Below are 17,219 nucleotides of genomic sequence, written 5' to 3'. Positions count from 1 at the left end.
CCTGATGCCTTTGAAAGTGGACCTGTACTGCACCCCAGACACGCCATGTCTTGTCGCTTTGCCTCAGTCTTTGGCTCAGCAGCCCTCTGTGCCATTGTGAACCACTCCCTGTACTTAAAAGACCTACGGCCCTGTGCGACGTGTATGTGTGTCTGTGTATGTGTGTGTGTGTGAAGCAGTAATACCCTGAAAAGACCTTTTTATAAAGTCAAACAAAACTAAAATGACTCCAGACATCAAGGGAGCCAAAGTTGCTGAAAGTCTGCAAGGCGCATGTTTGCCTGCGACTTTACTTTCTGAGCTGAGGAGAAGAGGCATTAACTACTGACGAGAGCTGCGCCTAACGATTATATGTATTTTTTGGAGAATACATTTTTGTTTTACAAAATTTAGAGTATAAACAAACGCATTAACGCATCACAATGAGGTTGAAAAAGAGGGGAAAAAAATAGATACAAAATAAAGTTAAACACAAATGAAATGGGACATTACAAGTAAGCTATATATATATATATATATTAAACTAGCATAAGTACAGTATTGAATAGTGTAAAATATATAGTATTGTATAAAAAAATAAGGGGACATTAAGTACAATATTGTACTACACAAAGCTTCATGTTGGATTAGTTATGTCTAACAAAATCACTAGCATCAGACCACTGTTGAACATTGGCAGGAATAATTAAAAAAATATTTTGAACAGTAAAAAATGGTGTGCGCAATAAAAAAAAGTTTTTAAAATATTTATTTATTTAAATATATTATTTATTATTTAAATATATCATTTATTATTTAAATATTTGTTCAGTATCTTCTCTTTAAAACACTTTTCATGCACTTTTCATGAATTAATCTGTAACCTCTGTTTTATTCAATTCAATTCAATTCAATTTTATTTATATAGCGCTTTTTACAACAAAGGTTGTCACAAAGCCGCTTTACAGGAAAAACAGGTCCACGCCTCTTATGAGCAGCACCACAGAGATGCCAATTTTATGGTGGCAAGGAAAAACTCCCTTTAAGAGGAAGAAACCTTGGAAGGAACCAAGACTCAGTCCGAGGAACCCATCCTACTCGGGTTGACCCGCTCAGTACAAACAAATAACAAACAACAAACAAATAACAGAACAAAACAGTACAGAGAATTAATGTGAACTATGGCTAATATAACAGGTACTAATTTATGAATATAAGAATGTGATGGGCACAAACTATAGAGCTATGGCTAATACAGAAACAGATACTGAGTGTGTTAATGTTGATCAGTGCAGGGTTGCAGAGCCGGAGAACAACACAGCGGGCAGTGGAGAGCCAGGCTGGGAACATCAGGAACAGGGCATCTCCATACATGTAAAAGAGATAGATAGAGAAAACAGAAAGGAAAGGAAGAGAAAAAAAAAAAAAAAAGCAACCCTGGACCTTAATTGAAGTATTAATCTTTTTAATAACACAGTTTTTTTTTATTATCTGTATATTACTGTCAATGTTATAATGCTTACATTGATATTAATAAATGAAATGTTTTATGAAATATGGCAAGTGTGTTTACAAGCTAACTGAAAGTTATTGAAGACTTTTTTTTTTTTTTTTTTTTTTTTGCAATATACAGTAATGTGCTAAGGTTTTAGACACCTAAGCACATTACCTAAAACCATTTCTCTCAGCAATAAGAGAGTTTTTAACTAAAAAGTCCCCATCCCCAGTTGACCTGATTTAACAGCTTTAAGCTCTGATTTACCATATCACCTAACTGTTAATATGATGATAACTCTAAATAATACTATAAATAAGACTTAAATGTTTAATTTACCAGCCTTAAGCTTTAAACCTCTATATTTGCACTGTTATACGGGTTTGTTTACAGAGAATTTTATATTATATAAAAGTTATTATTGTCCTATGAAGACGATACCTCAACCCTACTTCTGCCTCCACTACCAATACTCAAACAATACTCAGATTTGTTAGAACCGTTTTTTACATGTCAAACCAGCATATAGAAACCTTTTTTAGGTTACACAGGCAGGTTCAAGTCGAATGGTCATCAGACGAAGCCTGAAAAGAAGGCAGCAGAGCTTTTCCAGGAATTTGGCACATGATCATGACCCCCACCTTTTATGGCCGCCCACTTCTGTCGTCTTCTTTCACACTTTGTTGATCAATTCCTGACATCTCCCCCCGTGTTTGGCCCTGGCTGTGGCTTGTGCCCTCGCGGGGACCTTTCCGTTCCGCCAGGTTCATCTCGCTGGTCAGCGTTGATGTAAATCCTCTTCAGTAACTTACCTGAGCCACATTTTATACTGAATGCCCCATTTGAGATGAAACGATGGAATGACTTTTGCACTTTGAAGTGCATGAAGGAGAACAGGATCACTTTTAAAGCCCCGGCTAATCAATGCAAGCCGCCGCCATTATCCTGTAATCCATGCATCGCCTTTGTAAATTCCTCCCTAGATCCTTTTGGTATTCAATGAAGGCAGCCCTCGTTTACCGCACTCTCACGGCATCACTTCTTAAGCTCTGGGATGAGCTTGGTCTTCAGTAGTCGTCTGACAAGAAAGGGAAGAACGCTGGGGTGTTTTGTGTGGTGCAGATTTCTTCAGTTTTGGTTATGGAAGGCAGGGGTGGGGGGCAGTTTCCAGTCAGTAGCTTACACACCTGGCTCAGCTCATTTGCTAATTACTAGCTTTAGGAAGTCTGTGTTTTTGAGCAGGTTAATCACTGAACAGTGATGTGTTTCCTAAAAGCACAGTTGCTAACTACCGTATTTTTCACCCTATAAAGCTCACCATATTATAAGGTTCTCCATCAATAAACATCTATTTTCTGGTCTGTTTTCATAAAAAAGGCGGATCGGATTATAAAGCGTATTTTAAGAGACACTATAAGGAACTTCTAATTCAGCAGGTAGCTAAGTAAAGCTAAGCTAAGAAAACTAAACTGTAATAAAAAAAGACTGGAAAAAAGATGGATGTTAATCTACACCGATTTCTATCCTGAAAACTGTTTATTGAGTGATTTAAAGCACTTCCATTTATTTACAGAAAGCTTAGAAGTTGGAGCATTAGCATTAGCCGCTAACCGCTACAGCAGAGCTAGCTTGGGTTAGGGGCAGGTTACAGGCCGATAATACTCATCTCTAAATAGGGAAATTGCAAATGCGGTTAGTGGGTAATACTAATGCTACTCCAGCAGTGGTAGAGGGGGTTAGGAGCAGGCCACAGACCAATAATGCTCACCTCTGAATGGGAAAGTAGTGGTTAGGGGCTAATGCTAATGCTACTCCAGCCTCGATGCTGGAGAACTAAACTAAAACTCCTGAATAACACTGCACTTTAGCGGAGTGGCTTTACTGCTCCTTACAACATAAGTGGTAAAAGTGGTAAACTTCATACATAAGATGCACCGGATTATAAGATGCACTGATGATTTTTGGGAAAATTAAAGGATTTTAAGAGCAGCTTATAGTGCAAAAAATATGGAATGTTAACTTCTTCAGTTTTTTGAGTGGTGCAGGTAGAGAGCAGGTGTTTCCTAAAACTGTTGAGGTAACCGCTTTGATAACTTCCGTAGTGTCGCTTAACCACTACTAAGCTACACGGGTGTTTCCCGAAAACCATAATTTTACCTTCCATTCTAAACTACTGTTGTCAAACAATGTAGTTGGAATAACAGCTGCAGACCTGTGGTCAGAAGCTTAGTTCATGGTGTCGATATTTTGTGGAGAAAAAGCAGTCGTAGTGTCAGAAATTTAAAAATGAATTTACACTTGATTTTTGACCAAGTGTTTTTAACGAGGCTGAAGTTGGTTTGATATTCGCAGCTCCAGATTCGTTTGGCTCGATATTCGCAGCCTCGTATTCCCCGGCTGAAGTTGGTTTGATATTCGCAGCTGCCGCTTCACTGAACCACCGTGAACTAAAGGGAGCGTTCACAAACACCCGCTGTTTATATTAAACACCTCACAGATCAATACTGAAGGAGATAGAATGAAGAAAAGCAGTACAGCTGTTTATTAACAATGTAAATATACAATATATTATTAAATATAATTTTATATACACGACCTTTCATCAATTGTTTTCTCCAGTTTTACTTACAACATGAATTTGCTGTTCTAGTGTAATTCATTCATTTCCTGAGTAAAAAACATCTGAAATAGAGATTTAGCCAAATCACACTGGAACATCAGCTTTACATAAAAAATTGTGCTTTATGGATCGGTATTCCATGTTGCCAGTTCATTTTAAAGTATAAAATCAGCTTGGGCCAGGCTAATTCCAGGCTTTCCCTAAAGTAGAAGACTAGTACTCTTTAGATCATGTGTATTTGGTCTGGCCCAATATGAAATAGTCCTTCAAAATCACACTGGAACATCAGCTTTACATTAAAAAAATTGTGCATAATGGATTGGTATGCTATGTTGCCAGTTCATTTTAAAGTATAAAATCAGCTTGGGCCAGGCTAATTCCAGGTTTTTCTTAAAGTAGAAGACTAGTACTCTTCAGATCATGTGTATTTGGTCTGGCCCAAGATGAAAAAGTCCTTCAAAATCACACTACAACATCAGCTTTACATAAAAAAATTGTGCATTATGGATTGGTATGCTATGTTGCCAGTTCATTTTAAAGTATAAAATCAGCTCGGGCCAGGCTAATTCCAGGTTTTCCTCAAAGTGGGAGAGTAGTTCTCTTCATCTGACGTGTATGTGTTCTGGCCCAAGATGAAAAAGTCTTTCAAAGTTTGCCAGTTCATTTTAAAGTATAAAATCAGCTTGGGCCAGGCTACTTCCAGGTTTTTCTTAAAGTAGAAGACTAGTTCTCTTCAGATCATGTGTATTTGTTCTGGCCCAACATGAAAAAGTTCTTCAAAATCACACTTGAACATCTGCCTCATATTTTTTGAGCGCAATGGCTTTTAAAATATAATTTTATTAAATATATATTTAATTATTTATTGTAATATATAATTATAAATTCAGTAATTAAAATAAATATTTTACAATATACAAAATTATATTTAATAATATATTGTATATTTACATTGTTCATTAACAGCTGTACTGCTTTTCTTCATTCTATCTCCTTCAGTGTTGATCTGTGAGGTGTTTAATATAAACAGCGGGTGTTTGTGAACGCTCCCTTTAGTTCACGGTGGTTCAGTGAAGCGGCAGCTGCGAATATCAAACCAACTTCAGCCGGGGAATACGAGGCTGCGAATATCGAGCCAAACGAATCTGGAGCAGCGAATATCAAACCAACTTCAGCCTCGTGTGTTTTTATACATTTTTAAATTGTATTGTATACAAATTGGAAAAACAAAATAATTGGACACACCATAAATTCAGTTTATTTTTTTTTTATGCAAAGAATATGTTTTATATTTTAGATTTTTTTCAAGCAGAAACCTTTCACTTAGATAACAGCTTTACAAATCTTGGCTGAATTTTCTCAGTCAGTTTGATGAGAGAGAGTCACCTGGAATGATCAGCTTTCAGTTAACATGTTTGAGAGCATCAGTTGTAAAGTTGTGAAGAGATAGAGATGGTATACAATGAATAGCTCTGTTTGAGTAATGTTCTAACACATAATATGGGCAAATCTTCTCAACTCTGTAAAGAAAAAAAAATAATTGGGGAAATAAAGCGTAGTTAATTTGAAACATTTCAAGAGCTTTAAAAAAATCCTTAAGTGCAGTCACAAAGACTATCAGAAATGTTATGATGCTCATCAGGAGCTTATTAAAAGACCTGTGACCTAGCAAGAAAAACTCTGGAAAACCTAACATTTACCTACCTATAATTATTTATGATGATTATTGTTATTATTTTATTTATTACATTTAGTTATTAATTCTATTAATATTTTTGTGGGAGGCAGTGCTGTTAGTTGTGGTCAATATAATGGCACAAATATCCTATAATAATTCATCAGTTACAAAATCATCACAACCTTTCTATTTTGGCCTAATATTGGAAAGTTTGTTAATTTTTGCATTTTTCCATCAGAAAACAACATGGTTTAAACTACTGTGTTTCGAACAAAGTATGACAGTTTTGGCCCACGGTCCTACTTCAGATGTTAGTTAGTTTAACAGTGAATAAGGCCATGTTAGTTTATGGCTAGTCTCTGTCGTTGTATAAGAAACACTGATCCCTGTGGTGTGGAATAGCAATCATGTAAAAGACTAATAAGCCAATTTTGCAAGTGATGGCTTTTGCAAGACTGCAGGGCTGCAACAATTAATGAGTATAACCGACAATATTGATTTAATTAAATTTGTCAACTACAAATGTCAATGTCGACAAATCGTTAATTTGTCGCTGGGAACAGAAAAACAATGGGAGATGAGTAAATGGCTCACTCGCACAGTTTATACTCAACTTATTCTGTGTCTCCAAAAGTGCCCAAACACAACAGATTACATATTTACTCACTAAATATCAGTAATTTCCATGTTTAAAAACCATCCAGACATTTAAATGCCTTTTAAATCTGATGTTCAGCTTTGTCTATTGTAGAGAAGAAGCACATGGCAGAAATAATCACTGACTAATCGAGTAATCGAAAAAATTATCATCAGATTAGTCGACTAACAAAAGGATCGTTAGTTGCAGGACTAAAAGATGCAAAAAAAAGTTGCAAATATTAACTAATTTGTTTAACTGTTTTTTTTGTTTGTTTGTTTGTTTCTTATATCACGCTTATAAAAATGATCTTTCCTTGATTTTGACATTCTATTTTCATTAACAATTTTTTTTCTGTTTGCTTTGTGTTTTCGCAGGATCCATGAGAACCTAGGCTAGACTACTTTGGGCATGATCCGCCTGGAGAAATTGTCTCTCCGAAAACAGTTTGCCCTTCAGAAGTCATCTTCACCTCGCCTCCGGGCCGTCTTTTGTTCCACGCTGGCTCTGAAGATAAGGACTTAGAGAGGGCAGAGCAGGAGGGGTGTCGAGGTGTTGGGCAGGGGGCCACTGGCACACGAGGAGGGGGCAGCGCACTTCTCTGTAGGTGAGTGGGAGCCCGTCCTCGCACATGCCGTCCCCTGCCCACACCGGTCCTGCCGCCCTCTGCAATGGTGACATGACAGCAGACGCCGCGGAGGACCTGTGCTTCACACCGTCGCCTTGTCTGCACCGCTTGTCAGATGCTGTAAATTGTTTTTGAATAGAGGACAGCGTGTGTAGGTGTGTGTATGTGTATGTGTGTGTGTGAGTGAGCGCATGTGTGTGCGTAAACTCATCCGAGGGGCCGCAGGGTGATGATGTTGGTGTGTGGACGCATGAGGCGGCTCTACCGGCAGCTCACGCTGCAGACCAGCCTACTGCTGCTCTTCCTCTTCTGCATGGTCAGTGTACTCATCTCAGCCTACTTCCTGTATGGGGTCAAGCGGGAGCTGGAGCCCGCGGGGGTCGGGGGAGTGGACGGTACTGAGGAGGGCACCCCCGACTGGGAGGATCCACAAGCGACCCCCTCCCCACCGTCCGCCAGGGTTCTTCCCGCAAGAACTGCCAAACCTGCAGACACGTCTCGCACCGACCCCGTGGTGCTGGTGTTTGTGGAGAGCCTGTACTCTCAGCTGGGCCAGGACATCGTGGCCATTTTGGAGTCAGGGCGCTTTCGATACCAAACGGAGATCGCCCCCGGCAAGGGCGACATGCCCACGCTTACGGACAAGAACCGCGGCCGCTTCACGCTGGTCATCTACGAAAATATACTTAAGTACGTCAATTTGGACGCCTGGAACAGGGAACTGCTCGACAAGTACTGCGTAGAGTATGGAGTGGGCATCATTGGCTTTTTCAAGGTGAGAACACTTTTCATCATATTACATAATAGTAAAAGTATTGGTCAAGTTATTTTTGGTGTTTTGTAGTTTTGTACCAAACCACTAAAGGTCAACAAGTACTACAGGGGTTGAACAATGAAACTAAAACATCATTTTAGTGTGGGAGGTTTCATGGCTAAATTGGACCAGTCTGGTGGCTAATCTTCATTAATTGCACATTGCACCAGTAAGAGCAGTGTGTGAAGGTTCAATTAGCAGGGTAAGAGCACAGTTTTGCTCTAAATATTGCAATGCACACAACATTATGGGTGACAAACCAGAGTTCAAAATAGGACAAATTGTTTGTGCACGTCTTGCTGGCGCATCTGTGACCAAGACAGCAAGTCTTTATGATGTATCAAGAGCCATGGTATCCAGGGTAATGTCAGCATACCACCAAGAAGGGCGAACCACATCCACCAGGATTAACTGTGGATGCAAGAGGAGGCTGTCTGAAAGAGATGTTCGAGTGCTAACACGGATTGTATCCAAAAAAAACATAAAACCACGGCTGCCCAAATCACGGCAGAATTCAATGTGCACCTCAACTCTCCTGTTTCCACCAGAACTGTCCGTCACCACTATAAATTATTGTGGTCTAAAACCAGGTGTTACAGTTTCATTGTCCAACCCCTGTATGTGGGCATCATTCACTTCTTCAAGGTGAGACCTTATAAGCCATCCATAATGCTGTACAATCAAAGTTAATGCAACTTTCACTTCAACCCACATAGTATTGTTCAAGTTTAGTGTCAGCAGTGTTGTCGTTAGCTTTGTACTGAAACAACAAGGCTTGATAAATACTTTGTAGAGTATAGACTCGGCATCATTGGCATCATTCTTTAAGGTGAGAAATTTACCCTTCATATTACACATTACTGCAAAATCAAGTTTATTATATTCCACTCCACCAGTCTTGCACACTGCTTTTGGATAATTTTGAATAACAACAATTCAAGCAGTTCAGCTTGATGGTTTGATGGCTTGTGATCATCCAGCTCCCTCTTGATTATATTTCAGATGTTTTCAATTTGGTAAGAAACTCATAATTTTTAAGTGGTATCTTTTTTTTTTTTTTTTAACAGAGCTATATAAAGTACTAGAGGCCCAGACTTGAGTTAAATACAAGTACTCTGTTTAATAAAAGTGACTTGAGTAGAAGTTGAAGTGCTCTTTAAAGGAGTACTCTGATGTAAAATTTACTTTTGGTTTAGTAAAACACAATAAAGAGTACTTACCTTTGTTGAAAAGCCCAACTCCACTCTCCTGCAGCTTTCCAAAATCCAGCCGTTTTTAACAGTTTGTCCAAACACTCTTTAGAATGGATGATATGGGGCATATTTTGCCCCTGCAGATAAATCCCTTTTTATACCGTTATCCAGGCTCAAAGTAGCTCTACACTGTATTGACAGAATCTGGAGAGCCCGGACATTTAAAACGAGACATTAATAACTTAAAAACTGCAGAAGAAGCTTACATATCACTATAAAATAAAGTTAATGCAACTTTCACTTTAATCCACATAGTATTTTCCAAGTCATATTTTTAGGGTTTTTAGCTTTGTATTTAAGCAAGAGTTCATAAATACTGCATTTAGAATATGGACTGGGCATCTTCAAGGCAAGACCTGTAGCAGTCATATTACACATTGCCTATGATGCACTTAATTATGACACACCGTAACCCAGACTGTTAAAATGCTTCTAATGGGATAGGATAAAAATACTGTCTCAAGTGAACACAATGAGTAATTCCAGTTCCATGTGCTTTCTGGCATACTCTCATCTACTAAAATAGACAAAAGTAGGACTATATATACACAAATAAATGCATTATTAATGTATTAATCATGTAAACTTGAATATTGGTCTCATTTCCAAGCATTGAAATAGTAACATAATAAATGTGTATTGTTTTGCCCCATTAAGTATCTCCTTAGCTATAATATCTGCAGCAGCACTTCAGTTAAAAGCAGCTTCACTCCTCACTTCAGGTCTGATGCAGCGACATCCATTGATTCCCTTATGTCTCAGCAGCCCAAGCGCTGTCATGACAGTGTTTACATTGGTTTAGACAGCAGTCACTTTTCTGTTTGTACTTTGAAATGAAGAAGCTTTGCTCTTCATATTTTATAAAAAGACATCAGCATGTTCCACGTCGAGAACTTCAGATGATGCAGCAGAGGACAGACCACAGCGGGCGGGTGGCTGGGGAAAATAAAGAATGTTTTTCCAGCAAAATGTCCCCTGCCTTAAAGAAAAATAATGCTTTTGTAGCCTTTTCCAACTTTATGCATCTCTGTAGCACATTTGTCTGCCTTTATTTAATGGACAGAGCACCTGTAAATTTAAAAGGAAAAGTAAACCACCTTTTCCCAATCAGTCGTTACCATAGAACACATTTTTGTAGCCTGCACACTGTATGTTTCATCAATGTGCTTTTCATGCATTTTGATTGATTTGTAGTTTGATCATCAACACATTTAAAACTTTATTTTACATTTATGACCATTATAGACACACACAGTCTAGCTAAAATAATAAAAAACAAACACATACGGATCATGCCATTGTTGAGTACGTTGAGTAAACATCAGCCACAGTGCAGGCTAGAAAAAGTAAGTTAACCCTTGAGCTTCAGTCTTTAAAAAGCTTTTATTGCCTTGTCCCGCTTTGTGTCTAAATAATACATTTGTGACTGTGTTGCAATTTCTTTTTGAGTAGAAATAGAATAGAGATGTGTCCTAGCTTGTCAAAATTTTCATTTATTCTGCAAAGTGTAAGTGTTCGGTTTAAGTAAACACATTTAGGACCTAATGATGCATTTATAATGATGGTACATTTAGACAAATGTAATCTAAGTAAACTAATAACACACACTGATATACTGTAATTTTGTTTACTGAACACAGTGATTAAGCATCAGACATTACAGTGCAGGCTAGAAAAAGTAAGTTAACCCTTGAATTTTAAACTCTAGCAATGATTTTATAGCAGAGGTCACTAATGGGCGGACCGCGGTCCGGGTCCGGACCCAAACCTTGTCCAATGCGGACCCAAACCTACTGAGAAGGATTTAATTGTATACTTGCTTTGCAGTGCAGTAAACTCACAGACCAATCACGTGTGGGGTAAGATCACCAAACGCTCTCTTCAGTCAATCAGATCTGTGCAGACGCGGTAAGGAAAAAAATATAAATAAACACATCGCTTCTCACGCGGGATCGAACCCGTGTTGTCAGGGTCGCGGTCCCGCTGCTCCGGCTGTTGAATTGGGACGCGGCCGTGAAAAAACGCCTTTAAAAGGAGATAGGGAGCCTGAGAACGGTCAAAAAAGTGAGCTGGTTGTGCCTTAAGTGATGTGTTTAGTGTTCTAGTTTGCCAAAATTGTTCATTTAGTCAAGTTATTTAGGCAAGAAAAAGTAAGTTAACCCTTGAATATCAGTTCTTTACAATGCTTTAATAGCCTGTTCTAGCTTTAGGTCTTAGGTTAACACACTTCATATCTCTATATATTAGTTTTAGTTTAGAGTTGTGATTTCTTTGTGACGTTTTCCTTTAGAATTAGAGAAGAATTATCAATTTTTGCGACATAAATGTCAGTCGTATCACCTTAGTGATGTGTTCTGGTTTTCCAAAAATATCAATTTAGTCTGTAAAACATGAGTTTTGGGAAAAACAAATATAGTATTTGTTCCCTGACGGTATAAATTCAGGGTTCGTACAGTCATTAAAAACCTGGAAAAGTCATAGAATTTGACAATGGCAAATTCCAGACCTGGATAAGTTTTGGAAAAATGCCCAGAAGGTTTGGGAAAAGTCATGGAAATTCGCTCTACAAATCTTTGTGTTTGTTTTAATTCAGTAATTTAGGCCTACACAATAGAGCTCTCAGGATCTGACACATTTTGTTATTTAAAATTGTATGTCCGATTTATTTTTGGTTTATTATAATCAATTATCATTAAAGTTTTAGTAGTTTTTTGGTTTTATTGTCAATGTCTGCACTGATTTTTTTTTTATTGTATGATCATTAAAATTGGCTTGAAGGCATTGAAAAGTCATGAAAAAATTATGGAAATTCATTGGTTAAAAAGTGTATGAACCCTGTAAATTGAAATAAAAAAAGTTTTTAAGGTTTACTTGAGATTTGAGGTTGCTAGAGGCAGCTTAGAATTGCAGTAATGTATAAAGTGAATGCAAGCATCTCCTCTCTAAAGGCCCGTCTCTGCCAGTCAGTCCGGGCTGTTAGTGAAAGCTCCTGATGATAAAGCCTGCAGGTGCAAAACTAAACTACAGCAGTTCCACATGAGGCCCAGAGTGGCTGCGGTTCTCCGTCTCTCACTCCAGTAATCTAGCGTGCTTGATTTCTTTCCCACCAAGCCTGGACTTGTGCCTGTCAGTGCTACAGCTCCATCACCAGCACCAACACCCTCCTCTTCCCCCAGAGCGAGGAGGAGAGGAGCTCCAACTGCAGGCTCTCTTCACCGTGGAGGACACCAGTGATTCAGCTTGTAATTACACATGGCTGTATCAACTCATTTAAGCCCCTCTTTGGCTTCCCATTAGTCCTCCTGCTTAATCCCGTATCTGTGTTGTTAACGTGTAATTGGAATAAACCTCCCCTCTTAGCCTTCACTTGGGTCAGCATAATCTTCTGAGGCTAAATTTAGCCTCCTCACCATCTTCCTCCGTTCCTTTTGCCGTTTTATGGCATTTTGTGCCACTTAAAAAATTTCAGTTTCTTTGATTTTACCAAATTACATTACATTTGAAAACCTTTGAAATATAATCAGGAAAAAGAGAACCCTTATTAATCCCTGAAATTGTGAATGTGAGTTACTTTAGTATCATATTATTAACCGAAAACTAGGGATGCACCAATACCACTTTTTCCTTTCCTGTGGTGATGCCACTTTTTCAAGTATCTACCAATACAGAGTACCAATACTCAAAAGTAGGGCTTGACAATATGACCAAAGTTTCACAAAATAAATGTTTTAAGTTTGTTTGATACTAAATAATTATAATATAATAATATCTAATATCTAATAATATCTATACGAACAGTATAAATTCCACCAACGACCCACAAAACGTTAGGTTATGAATATAACCCCTGTTCCCTGAAGGAGAGGAACGAGGTACAACACATAATGTATGGGATATCACGCCCTTGCGTGTCTGGCTGAAGACACCTTTAATCACGCCTAAAAGGCAGATGATGCATAGTGACGAGGGCAGGAGGGCCCGCCCCCTGCATATAACCCCACGTCACCAGCATCACTCCTCAGTTCAAGATGCTGCTCTTCACTGAGCTAACAGCGAAGCGGGGCAACCTGTGTTGTACCTCGTTCCTCTCCTTCAGGGAACAGGGGTTATATTCATAACCTAACGTTCCCTTTCAGTCGATTCACTCGGTACAACACATAATGTATGGGACCTATATACACGCCCCGCGGAGCAGACACCGAACCAAGCGGGCACACTAGAGCACCCCAGACCCCGAAGAAAGAACAGCATGAGCTACTGAAGGGGCCACCACATCTAGGCGATAGAAGCGCACAAAAGTATGAGGTGATGCCCAGCTGGCAGCAGCGCAAATGTCTTTAACGGAGACACCCGTAAAAAGGGCCCACGATGCAGCCATTCCCCTAGTAGAATGAGCCCGCACCCCCACAGGCAACTCCAGACCCTTGCTGTTATAAGCTAATGCAATAGCTTCCACAACCCAGTGAGAGAGACGCTGCTTAGACAGAGCCCTGCCACGAACTGGGTTGGCAAAACAGACAAAAAGCTGGTCACACCCACGGAAAGCCTGAGTACGATCAATGTATGTACGCAGTGCACGCACAGGGCAGAGCGTGTGCATTTTTTGCTGCTCCTCAGAAGCAAATGGAGGATGAGAGAAAGAATTAAGCTCAAAGGCTAGTGAACTATAAGACATAGGCAGCACCTTTGGCACATACGCTGCATTAGGGCGTAATGTAACCTTGATGTCCCCTGGTGCAAACTGGGTACATGAGGGGTGCACTGACAGAGCATGAAGATCACCCACACGCTTAGCAGAGGCTAAAGCAAGCAGCAGAGCCGTCTTATACGAAACATATTTCATGTCTACAGAATTTAGGGGCTCAAATGGAGGCCCAGACAGGGCTTCGAGCACAATAGTGAGGTCCCAGGGAGGAACGGCTGGCCTAGATACAGGCTTTAGACGTCGCACTCCCTTTAAGAAACGTATAGCTAGGGGGTGTGCCCCAGGCGACAATCCCCCAAAACCAACATGACAGGCTGATATAGCCGCCAAATATACTTTTATTGTCGAGAATGAGAGCCCACGCTCCAGTAACTCCTGAAGGAATGTCAAAACATCCACAATGGAACACTGGAAGGGAATCAAATTTCTTCCCTGACACCAGTGCTCAAATGCACGCCATTTATAAGCATACAAACCTCTTGTAGAGGATGCCCTTGCACACTGAATGGTAGCCACAACATTAGAGGGCAAACCGCTGGCCATCAAGGCAGACTTTTCAGCGGGTAGGCATGGAGACACCACAGCTCTGGCCGGGGGTGAACAATTTCCCCTCCCGCCTGAGACAGGAGATTCGAGTGAAGTGGGAGAGCCCATGGATCTCCTGCAAGGAGACTGATTATTTCTGCATACCATGGTTTTGATGGCCAGCAGGGAGCTACAAGTATCAGAGAGAGGTTCCCCTGGCGCACCCTCTCCAGTGTTGGCATGATCAGCTCCACCGGGGGGAATGCATAAAGCAGAGTGTTGGGCCAGAGATGTGCCAGTGCATCCACTCCCAGGGGAGCACCCTGGTCTGCTAGAGAGAAAAACAGAGGACAATGCGTGTTTTCTCTGGATGCGAAGAGATCTACGTTGGCCCTGCCAAACCGATCCCAGATCTGTTCCACCACCAGGGGACTGAGTCTCCATTCTCGAGCTGGAGGACCTCCCCTGGAGAGGAGATCCGCACCCAAGTTCAGGCGGCCTGGCACATGTGTCGCCCTGAGTGAAAGTAGGTGAAAACTGCTCCACATTAGAAGGGAGTGGGACAGATTCAGAAGCAGGAGTGACCGCGTGCCCCCCTGCCTGTTTATGTAAGACACCACGGTGGTGTTGTCTGTTCTGACTAAAACATGCTTCCCCCTCAATTCTGAGAGGAAGCGCTTTAGGGACAAATGGACCGCGAGCAACTCCAGACAGTTTATGTGGAGGGAGCGCTGCGCTGAAGACCACGCCCCCTTCACAGCTGCCCCGTTGCACACCGCACCCCAGCCTGTCAGGGACGCATCTGTTGACACTACCACGCGAAACAGAACTCTGCCTATAGGCGAGCCCTGGCAGAGCAGGCGGGGCTCTCTCCAAGGAGATAGTGCTTTCATACAACCCTGGGTCACAACTATCTTTTTCTGGAGATGGTGTGAGGCGTTCAGGCGGTGTGATAATAGCCAGTGCTGAAACGCACGCATTAGAAGTAAACCCAGCGGAACTACCGCTATCATTGACGCCATTTGACCCAACAGCTGGAGAAATTGGCGAAAACGTAGACTGCGCGCCAGCTGAAACTGCGCGAGGCAGTCGCGGAACGCACATATTCTGCGCTCTGACAGACGCGCTCGGCTGGTGAGAGAGCATATTTCCAACCCCAGAAAAGACAGCTTCTGGCTGGGAATTAGAGAGCTCTTTTTCAAATTCACCGAGAAACCCAGCCGCTGAATATGGGATAACACAGCCCCTGTGTGCGCTAAAGCTTCGTCCCTCGACCGTCCAATTAGAGCCAGGTCGTCTAGATATGAAAGCACTCGCACTCCTCGCATCCGCAGAGGAGCGAGAGCTGCTTCCACACACTTCGTAAAAGTGCGCGGGGCCAGAGAAAGCCCGAACGGGAGAACGAGCCACTCGTAAGCCACGCCCTCGAAGGCGAATCTGAGATAACGTCTGTGATCTGGATGGACTGCAATGTGAAAATATGCATCCGTGAGATCTATAGACGTGAACCAATCCCCCGGGCCGACCGCGCGAAGGAACTGGCGAAGTGTTAGCATTCTGAATTTGAAAACTCTTAAATGCTTGTTTAATGTTCTTAAATCCATAATTGGACGTAACCCCCCGCCCCTCTTCGGCACCACAAAATAACGGCTGTACCAGCCTCTTTGTGCATCGGCCTGAGGAACTACACGGATCGCCTGCTTGCAAAGAAGAGTTTCTATCTCCTCTCTGAGCACCGCCGCAGCGTTGAGTGACACTTGCGTGTACACCACGCTGGAAAAGCGGGGGGGGGGGCGCTTTCGAAACTGCAAGCGGTAACCCATGGCAACAGTCCGCTCTACCCAGGGCGAGACTGCGCATGCGCGCCAGTTTGCTGCACGTGCAGCGAGCCGGCTGTGATGATATGCTACTCGTGGAGGGGCGGAGCCCTCCTGTGGCTGAAATTGGGAGTGCAACACATTTTTTTGTGGGCTGGACATTTTTATTTCGCCCTGAGTTACAGAATGCAACTTTATTATTAGGGCACCCTCCCCCCACCCCTGAGTACAGTGACTGGGCTGTGGGAATGCTTGAACACACGTGTTTACAGAGAACAGGTGATTTATAAACGATGTTGGGGCAAAACGTGCCCTTTTTGAACTTGGCCCCGGAAGAGGGGAAAAACTGCGCCTCTTCGGTGGCTTTAGGGGAGAAACTGTGGTGTCTCCGACCAGCGGAGACCTCACTCCCCCTTCTCTGCGAGCTAGGATGAGTCAGGCTTCCTCTTCCTCACCGCGGAGTCTTTCTGGTGCCCGGGAGGAGGACCTTTGCTCCAGGCTGAGTGGCGTGGAGTGTGTTTGGGCTGCTGCTGCTTGGGCGGGGGATTCCCCGCAGTAACCGTAGCAGCGGGCCTCTTCATCGGAGGAAGCGGCGCTGCGGGCTTGCGGGCAGTCAACTGCGGTTTCTGCTTCTCCCGTCTTGGCAGAATAGATCGCAAAGCCTCCGTCTGCTTTTTCCTCAGCTCGAACTTGGCTTGAATGGCTTCGAGTGACTGGCCAAACAGACCTGCCGAGGAGACCGGCTCGTCCAAATAAGTCGCCCGGTCTCTGTCTGGCATGTCAGACAGCGTTAGCCACAAGTGGCGCTGTGCCACGACAGTAGACGCCATTCCTCTGCCCAGCGAGAGAGCCGCACAGCGAGACATACGCAGGATGTAATCTGAGGCAATTCTAACCTCATTTAGCAGAGCTGTTAGCGGGCTGTCCGCGGGTAGCTGGTCTCCGAGTTCGGCTAGACACATCGCCTGGTAAGTCTGGAGGAGAGTGACTGAACTCATCGCTCTGGCCGTGCCTGCCTGCACGCGATAAACCTTGTCCAGCTGGGAGAAGGAGAACCGGCAGTGCTTG

At 42.1% G+C, this 17,219-nt stretch overlaps 1 protein-coding gene across 1 annotated transcript in view; it reads left to right on the top strand.

The window, feature by feature from the left end:
* The window catches only part of ndst1b (N-deacetylase/N-sulfotransferase (heparan glucosaminyl) 1b), a 162,226-nt gene that overhangs the window by 102,044 nt on the left and 42,963 nt on the right, over positions 1 to 17,219 (top strand). Inside the window, exon 4 of the mRNA XM_049466033.1 lies at positions 6,787 to 7,812. Coding sequence (XP_049321990.1) covers positions 7,267 to 7,812 — 546 coding nt within the window. The 5' untranslated portion in view covers positions 6,787 to 7,266. The remainder of the gene's footprint in view (positions 1 to 6,786; positions 7,813 to 17,219) is intronic.

This window comes from Astyanax mexicanus, chromosome 17, assembly GCF_023375975.1.
Source record: "Astyanax mexicanus isolate ESR-SI-001 chromosome 17, AstMex3_surface, whole genome shotgun sequence".
NCBI classification, from domain to species: domain Eukaryota; kingdom Metazoa; phylum Chordata; class Actinopteri; order Characiformes; family Acestrorhamphidae; genus Astyanax; species Astyanax mexicanus.
This window is presented reverse-complemented; position numbering and strand designations above follow the sequence as displayed.